Source organism: Loa loa (assembly GCF_000183805.2).
Source record: "Loa loa unplaced genomic scaffold supercont3.103, whole genome shotgun sequence".
NCBI lineage: Eukaryota > Metazoa > Nematoda > Chromadorea > Rhabditida > Onchocercidae > Loa > Loa loa.
This window is the reverse complement of record NW_018108283.1, coordinates 1-8,643: the sequence shown is the minus strand read 5'-3', so window position 1 is coordinate 8,643 and position 8,643 is coordinate 1. Positions and strand designations below refer to the sequence as shown.

Below are 8,643 nucleotides of genomic sequence, written 5' to 3'. Positions count from 1 at the left end.
CGCGACAGTACGTATTAAGTTCAAACCTAAATTTCCAAATTGTTACGGCTCATCCAGGAGTCTTTTAGTACTTTCCATATCTTGGAATCACCACAACAATTTTTGATTTATATTTGCTTGTTTTGGATATTTTCCTTTCAACGCAATTTTTTAAGGGTAATCGACTAGCGATAAATTATATTAATCTGGAGCTGAACTAGGTAGTAAAACCGATTATGTAATGATTTGACGGATTACTCCCTTTTATTTCTAAAACTGTCCGTTTTAAGAATGAGGCTTTATACTCTTCTCTTCGGACAATATGTGTAATACAATGGATGTCTTGTAGTTTGCTGATTGATTACTGTGTCGATGATGAAAGCAAACAGACAAATCTCGACCTTTCTGTAGTAAACTTCAGCAGTGGCAATAATTAGGACAAATTGCTACCGATCAGCGATTCTGCAAGAGATGGAAGAATAGAGAGTTGGAATGTGGATGCCTATATATACAATGATGTGAAGTCAGAACAATTAACTGTATTCATATGTACGTAAATCCTAGGGAAATGCCTACATACCCATGAATCTGCAGTCATTTTTTACATCATTGGAAAGGGATCATACAGACAAAGTTGATCCTTAATGGATCCGGAGGAACTGCTAGTGTTAATGAATAAAAGGAAAGGGTATATTTTCATCATCGAAAACATCAGGGTAGATATATCAATTTCAGCATTGTGTTTTTTTTCAGCTTATAATTATGCTTGAACATATTGCAAGCAAACACGTTATTACCGGAAGTTGGTTTTATTATTTAAAACGGATTCTTTTTTTTCGTTTGTTCTCAAAGACCGAAGAAAGTTCCTTTTTTACAAATAGCAGCCTGAAAGACAACTTCCCACTAGAACTTCTGCGAAGCCATTATTAGTGGCTAATAATGATTTCATTCATGCAGGGGTAAACCTCTGTGGTCGAATTTACGGCAATTTCAGCTTTAACTTGACAAAAAAAAATTGTGGTTTCGAGTTGTAAATCATTATTTTTGTCTGCTGGAAATAAGTTTGCTACCTCTGTGCTTTAGAATTCAACGAACTTTTTTCAGAAGCCCTTTTTGCGTCCTGCTGATTACAAAAACATTTTTTTTGCAAAAAATTGTTGGCATGTTTGAAGAAATGACAGGCAATAGCAAAAAAAAGCAAATGAATACAGCGATCAGATAAACCTTCGTAAACCAGTTCTAAATTTTGAAGCGTTGGTTATACAACGTGTAGTCGGATGTTATCGTGGAGAATTGCGTTTCTTCCATTGGTTAGCTAGAGCTAGCTGTGAAAGCTTCAGGATATTTCATCTATTCCAGAGCATACTTCTCGGATGAAATAGTTTGGCGGGATTCAGAAGATTGTAGGAACAGCAGATCACCAAGAATGAACATGACTTTTTTAATTCCAATTTGGCCTCCAAAAAGAGAACCAACGTTTTTGACTGTAGATTTTGATCTTGTTTGTCGAACCAGTAAGCTAATCTTTATCTTCCTTCGATACGCGGTAACATCATTTAACATCTATGGTGGAAATGTTCACTATTTTGTCGTCATCCGTATTTGGCTGATGACATCTTGTACTGTTCGCTTACTAGTGTACTTATTAGTTAGTGAATTCGTCTGCCTTTTGTCCAAATGATCATTTTCTTTTTGCAAAAACTCCTTGATTATTCAGATTCTGAGTCGATGAATCGTAAGCCATAATTTACAAGCTGAAAGTACGTCACAGATCGAATGGAAGGACGGTTAATGACAAAATCTTCTGTGATTTAGAGAAATGATGCATTACATATGAAGGTAACTGTAACTTATTTCTTCATATTTCATATTAAGTACACATAAGGCGTATGTGAAACTATGGATATCCCACGTTTCGAATATGAATCCATAGTGAAGTGTTATATATATAATAAGAATGCTTCTTTTTAAGTCAAAAAACGTGGGCTTTCTTTCTGCTACGTCTTAATGCTGATTATTGTACTTTCTGGAAGAACCATTCCTCCGTACCCATTGACTTTCCCACCTTTTCCTGTCCTTCCCGCCACACAGATATCAAATCGCTTGACGCGTCGCTAATTACTAATTGCAATACTTTCGCACAGTCCTTCTTGCGCTATTATTGCTAACGACGAAACCTATTTCCATGTTCAGGCATATGCATGTGCTCAGACGTCTATTTGCATATACCTGTGTATGTATACGTATATACATAGGACACGTATGTATGCATATTTGTTTGCGCGTGTGTTTATGTATGTATGTATGTATGTATGTATGTATGTATGTATGTATGTATGTATGTATGTATGTATGTATGTATGTATGTGTGTATGTATGTATGTATATATGTATATATGTATGTATGTATGTATATGTTTATATGTATGAGCATATGGACGTGTCACTGTCTATGGCTTCCTTATGACACGAAGTGCGTCTGAATGGCTTGTGTGTGGATAGCGAGCGACACGCACTGTTGAGAGCAGAATGGGAACAGAGTAAATCGATCGGTGCGAGGGGTTCTGCTCAGAGGTGGCTGGGCGACACATCATCCTCTTTATTAATCCGTGCGGCGTTTCACAAGTTTCCAAAACATTTTGGGAAAGTCCAAAGTTGTCGTTCTTGGTGAGTTGCAGGAGAAACTAGTCTCAGGATACGTATCTTTAAATATCCCAATCAATAAAGACGAATGTTGTTCTTTTCGGCTATCTTTCATGTTACTTTGATGTGTATGTCAACCACATAAATCATTTGAAGATTATATGTCCCAAGTTTGCATGCTTGCACAATATGCATATTGTTGGCACAATGACTTTTTGATAATCCTAAATTATCGCTGGAATCGTCGTTCTGAAGTTTCTGAACGTCTTTTTATCCATTAGTACCATAAAGCCTTGTTTTGATTTTTATTATCAATAATTGTGTTATGCCTCATTTTCCTATTTTCTCTTCATTCAAAATGCCATATTCCGTAAGACGTCTTTATTTTGAGAAGTGAATTCTGCAGAAAAAGTAGCAGGTTAGGGTGATTTGCATGTCATGTATCTTCTTATCGACTGAAATAACATAGCTTTCGCTCCGCATGTATTATTCTGACATATATGAGGACAACTGTATAGTTACAGCGTATTCATCACCGAAGGAGAAGTTGACGATGAAGTGGGTTTATAAGGAGGAAAATCCATTCGAAAAACGACGAGCGGAAGGCGAAAAGATTAGACGCAAGTACCCTGACCGGATACCTGTAAGTTTACCGTCTTTTTTTTTGTTTGGTTTCTCTTCAGGGATATTAACTTCCTATACGTTTAATACTCTCTTGCAGAATTCTCCGTAGAGGATGATAATATGGCATGCTTGTGTTTCCTTGTGTCGCTTTACTCCGGTTTTACTGATCTACAGGTTATATTTTGAAAAAGGAAAAGGAATATCGAAGTTTCCTATATGCAATGCATGGCTTCATAATTTCGTAAATATAACACCGCCGTGTGTAGCTCATTTCGGATTTCCTGTGGCGGAAAGAAGTAAATGAGAAAAGTCATTCTTTGATGAACTGTTTATTTGATAGCTGACAGCATCAGGGATAATTTTCTAGGTTATTGTTGAGAAGGCACCGAAAGCGCGACTTCGCGATCTGGATAAGAAGAAGTACTTGGTACCATCTGACTTAACAGTTGGACAGTTTTATTTCCTTATTAGAAAAAGGTTGATGATACTATGTGTTTCGTTTTTCTATTTCTTCTCTTTAGTGGTTTGTTTGTAACCATTACTGTAGTTTAGAAAGAGGCTTAAAATAAAGGTAGGTGAATAGCGATGTAATCACGAAGTTCAGTTGAATTTTTAGTCCCAAGTGGTTTTTTCAAAGTATTTTTTTTTAAATAATTTTTGAGTTTTTAAGCATTCCATAAATAAGAGCAGTCAAAAGTTAGGAATTCTTCGCCTAAAACATTCACATGTGCTTCGCCAGGCTATTTTTAGGTGCGATATACTAATTTATTATTATTTACTTAACAAAATAGTGATATTGCTAAGGGGCGTGCAAAGGAATGTTTCTGTAATGTTTGATGAAAATAATCTGTTGATGATAGCTTTTGATTAGAAACACTCTTTTTAAGGATACATTTACGTCCAGAGGATGCGCTTTTCTTTTTCGTCAATAACTCTATTCCTCAAACAATGACAACGATGGGACAAATATATCAGGTAAAAACCACGTTGCGCTTACACATTGCCCTCTTCTTAATTGCTGTTCTGTTATATGAGAACTTCCCGATGTTTGTTTGGTTTTTGTGATTCCGGAAGAAAGGAACGCAGAGAAAAGGAAAGTAGGGTAAGAAAGGAAAAGGGACAGTGCCACCACCCTTCACTGCTGTTTCTGGCTTGGTTGTGAGTTCGATTTTTCTCTTGTTGGCCCTTCGGGGCAATGAAAATGATCGCCATTATTTGGATGGAAATTCAAGACATATTGAAATGCGGATGGTCACTGCAGATTATATATTTTTTCTAATATTGGCAGATCATTTCCGAAAAATTGTATTTATAGGAAAATCACGAAGAAGATCTTTTTCTATACATTGCATACAGCGACGAAAGTGTCTACGGTTCTTTATGAGTGAATGATGCGAGTAAAATTATTTGCTTTGCTTCGTTTTTGTACTTCCTTTTTTGACGAAAATGTTTTACCTTTAGTTTACATCCATTTTATTCTTCCGTTTCAATGTTGTATTTGTAGTAAACAATAAGACAACTAACAATACAAGTTTTTAAACGCATTATTTCTGAAGGTCTGTAAGGTGGGCCTTATAATAAGATTCGGGAGTACGAATTCTTATGGATTTAGTTTTCATAAATAATTAAATACGCATGACTAGGTCACACAAAGTGCAGACTTCTGCATCTTATGCCGTTTCGGGAAGCCATATTTTGTTGATAATTTTATTAATACGTAATTTTTTCCTGGATTCTGCTTTGTAAAACAGTAAACGGCATAAATGTTTGAAAGGTATAAGAATAAAGATGTACGCTTCGTATTAAAAAATTCAGTGTGTCCGTAATGTTTAATTCTGTTCCCATGTGTGTTATGCGTTTGTACATTGTTCAGAAGGATGATGCGTGAAGAAAAATGAGGTTATAAGCAATAGGCTGCCTTGTTGGTAGGGAATATGTGAAATGTTTCACGGTTTTTAATGACTTCAACTAGAACAGGAAAGTTAGTTTGGGGAACTATGCTCATAATTCTGAAAAATAAATTAATTTGCTTCCTTAATGAGGTTTCTACAGGGAGATAAAAAGTAGCGTTGAGACACTGTAAAATATATTTTTTCTTCGGTACTAGATTTTTTAATGTATTTATATTATTTTATGTTATATTATGCTACGTTACATCTCACTTTTCCCTTAATCCAAATCGCATTGTGTATACAATCTGTAGATGTAAAATTCGTCAGTAAAATGTTTCGAAATTTAGACTTTTCACAGTAGCTGAATGCATTGTGGCGAAACATGAATTTTCTTCTAGAAGATGGTTTGAGAGTTTTTGTACGCAAAAGTTTCAACATTAATGACTCAAAATGTAGTTTATCGAAGCGTAGTGCGGTTGACTCGCCTCTGATATTTCTGCAAAGATTTGGGACCAGGGGGTCGTATTTTCTATTGGTATATATTTTTTTACTAAACATTAGATGGGGAAATCTTGCTGTTGATTTTCAGATTTTCAGTGTGGATTTGTTTTGGCACATACTGGGTTGCTATCTTCTAATTTGCACACAAATGTTTGGTATGAAGGCTAGAGCTCAAGCCTTCAGAATAGTGAAGAGTTGCTGAATTGAATTGTGGCTACTTCATGGTATTTATGGATAATAAGCAAATCGCAGTAATCGTCAAGTACCATCTTCCCAAACCTAATTAGTAGTTAGAATGCGAGCTTCTCTCGAACCAAATGTTAACTGAATGTTTATCCGGCGAATATTAATGCCAGATCGTTCTACCTTCGGAGTGAACATAACCATTCTTTACGTTATGTTTCTCATGTAAAAAATTGTAAATATGTTGTTTGTGGAAGACGACAAATTTAAAGACTTTGGAGCAATTTACATGGAATTGGTGTCTTTTTTCGTTGTAAAAAAGTTGCTCTAACTGCTCAAGAAATTTCATTCTTTGTGCTGAACTCAGCCATTTCAAGTTTCCGCTGTGATTTTATCAGTATTACACTCTAAAATGTACTTTTGTTATCGCGGTTCATTTCCAGCGGCAAACAACAAATAAATTCTGTCATATTCTGCGCTTCCCTTTTTTTCTTTTTCGTCCTTCATATTTACAGGGTTTCCGAAAAACATATTAACGACATATTTTTGCGATAATAGTTTGCTTACCTATCAGATGAAGTGTTGGTGAAATATTTTCGAACGTCACCTTGACAATAAGTCTCTAAGGCGTTATTTATTACAGCGCTGCTTACGAAACCCACTTTTCTGCTTGTTGATTTGCGTTGTAGAAATATGCTAGGAGCTTGGTTTATGATTTTTTTGCATGCTATAACAGCATTTTCTACCTTTTAATATCATTGGATCGTTTATGTAATTTTTTGGATGATGGGTTCGTTAACTGATCAGTTAATTCGATTAACAACAATTCAGCAATAATTATTTTTTTTAAAGCATATAAAATAAGCGCACTCTGCTCCTTATTTCCCTGTTTACTCTATTGCAAGAAGTTTGTATGTTTCATTACCCTTTCTTTTCCCACAAAAGTGATATTTGGCCTTTGATTTTTGTCATCTCTATTACCTCGCAAGTACAAATTTCAAGCAAAAAATTCATATCTGAAATTAGTTGTACTTCCCATGTCCCGGCTAAGTATCATTCGGTAGAGGGAATATGTATTGACATGCTAAATCATTTACTGTAAACTCTTAGGGTTGCTCTGAAGTTTCTGTCGATACCCTCTTTAACTAGCAACCGAAATACAGCGTAACACCGAAAGAGCAACCCAGCGGAGATGCAATTTCTTCGACAAAGTCCAAACCAAAATAGAATCGTCGTTTAGGAGGTATATGTTGACTATCGCCAGTATTTTTTAGGTTGCATCACGAACAGAGGTAAAACTGAAACGAGGTTTCATGAAAATGTAGAAGAAACGGCAAATTTCGTCATCTTACTAATTTGGAATTTCGAAATGATCACCTAACTTTAATCATCATAAAAGTTTTCTTAATATTTTATTAATAGAACAATTTGATCACATTAAAAATATGCTGCTGGAAATGGGTGTTGCGAAGCATTGGAAAACTTTAGAAGTGAGGGATTTTATTTTATTTATCCTATTTATGTTTCATACTACCAGGAGCGGAACCAAAAGTTCTTGTCAAATCAGAAAGTTCTTTTACAAAACTCAGAAATGGCAGATTTATTTGCTAATATCGATTTAAAGAAAGCTGATGGTACTGTAAAGAAAGGAAGTGATGCGCTGGCCGTGAGTCTTCTATTAATTCACTTTAATTTTTCTGGGGACCCGCAAATGTGGATATTAAATTTCTGAAATAGGAAGATTGTGCCATCGAATTGTTGTTTTCCCACCTGCAAGAACCTTTTTTTCTTAAATTGCGCCGCACAAATTCATTCTCAGAATATCGCATTTTAGAACAAAAAAGTTGTGGCATTGTATTTCTCAGCGCATTGGTGCCCACAGTGTCGACAGTTTACGCCGATCTTAAAAGTAATTTCCAATTATCCGAATTTTTAAAGTTATGGTAGACTGGTACAAAATTGACGAGGCCTTAGAGATCATGTATTCAAATTATTATAAATAGACTCAAGCATGTACTCTCAAAACATGTTTTTCCTTGACTAGTTGAAGCAAGAATTGTTGAAATTTTTAAAAGTCGTGTTTCTTTTTGTGAAAATTTCTTGGAAACTAATTTAACATTTTTTTAATAAAAAACAAAAAACAAAAACAAAAACAACGAACTCATCACATTTCAAACAAGAATCATACGTGGGTCTGAATAAAGAATGTTTGTTCATTCCCGAACTGTAAAAATCTTCACTTCGGATTCATTGGTTTTTGGAAAGCATTTTGTGCATTCCATTAATTGCGAAAACGCTTTCCCTATGGAAAGTACTTTGCCTATGGGACACTCAAAGTTTCGAAACCACTCAATGGTTTCGGAGATCAAATAAATGGTGAGATAAAACTATGCGATCGAATTCGTTCTGCATATGAAACTGCACTAAAATGAAATATAATTTCATAACTTTTATTTAAGGAAGCGTTCTAAAATGAAACAGTGCAGTTTAATAATCACTGCTACTTTCATATCAGCCTGAGACGTTATAAAAACTGCAATTATTATATGAGGAGTGAATTAAGCAATTCTTGGAGAAATCAAATCGAAAGTTTCGATTTGCTTCCTCAATTGAATTTTCAAGTTTAATTTTATATGTCGAGGTACGGGTTTAATTACCTCTTTGACATATTCAGGAATTTTATGAAGAAGTAAACGACGATGAATTTGAAATAGTATTTGTCTCACTGGATCATTCGGAGGAGGATTTGAATAACTATCTAAAAGAATCACATGGCGACTGGTATCACGTTCCGTTCGGTTCCAGTGAAATCGAGTTTGTT

At 35.1% G+C, this 8,643-nt stretch overlaps 2 protein-coding genes across 3 annotated transcripts; both read left to right on the top strand.

The window, feature by feature from the left end:
- Positions 1-3,138: 3,138 nt before the first annotated feature.
- Positions 3,139-5,247, top strand: LOAG_10375. 2 transcript variants are annotated; one of them, XM_020448147.1, is made up of 5 exons: positions 3,139-3,265; positions 3,344-3,420; positions 3,614-3,723; positions 4,134-4,221; positions 4,562-5,247. In XM_020448147.1, exons 2-5 carry the CDS (start codon positions 3,367-3,369, stop codon positions 4,628-4,630), a joined length of 321 nt encoding a protein of 106 aa, XP_020306065.1. In that variant the 5' UTR covers positions 3,139-3,265; positions 3,344-3,366; the 3' UTR covers positions 4,631-5,247. The 2 variants fall into 2 exon arrangements, with proteins under 2 accessions (XP_020306065.1, XP_020301683.1); XM_020448146.1 differs by lacking the exon at positions 3,344-3,420.
- Positions 5,248-7,357: 2,110 nt separating this feature from the next.
- On the top strand, positions 7,358-8,637 carry LOAG_10373 (hypothetical protein; the record flags this gene model as incomplete). Its single annotated transcript, XM_003145899.2, has 3 exons — positions 7,358-7,488; positions 7,657-7,731; positions 8,497-8,637. Coding segments are annotated over exons 1-3 (291 nt in total), but the record flags the coding sequence as incomplete, so codon positions are not given.
- Between the last annotated feature and the right edge of the window lie 6 nt (positions 8,638-8,643).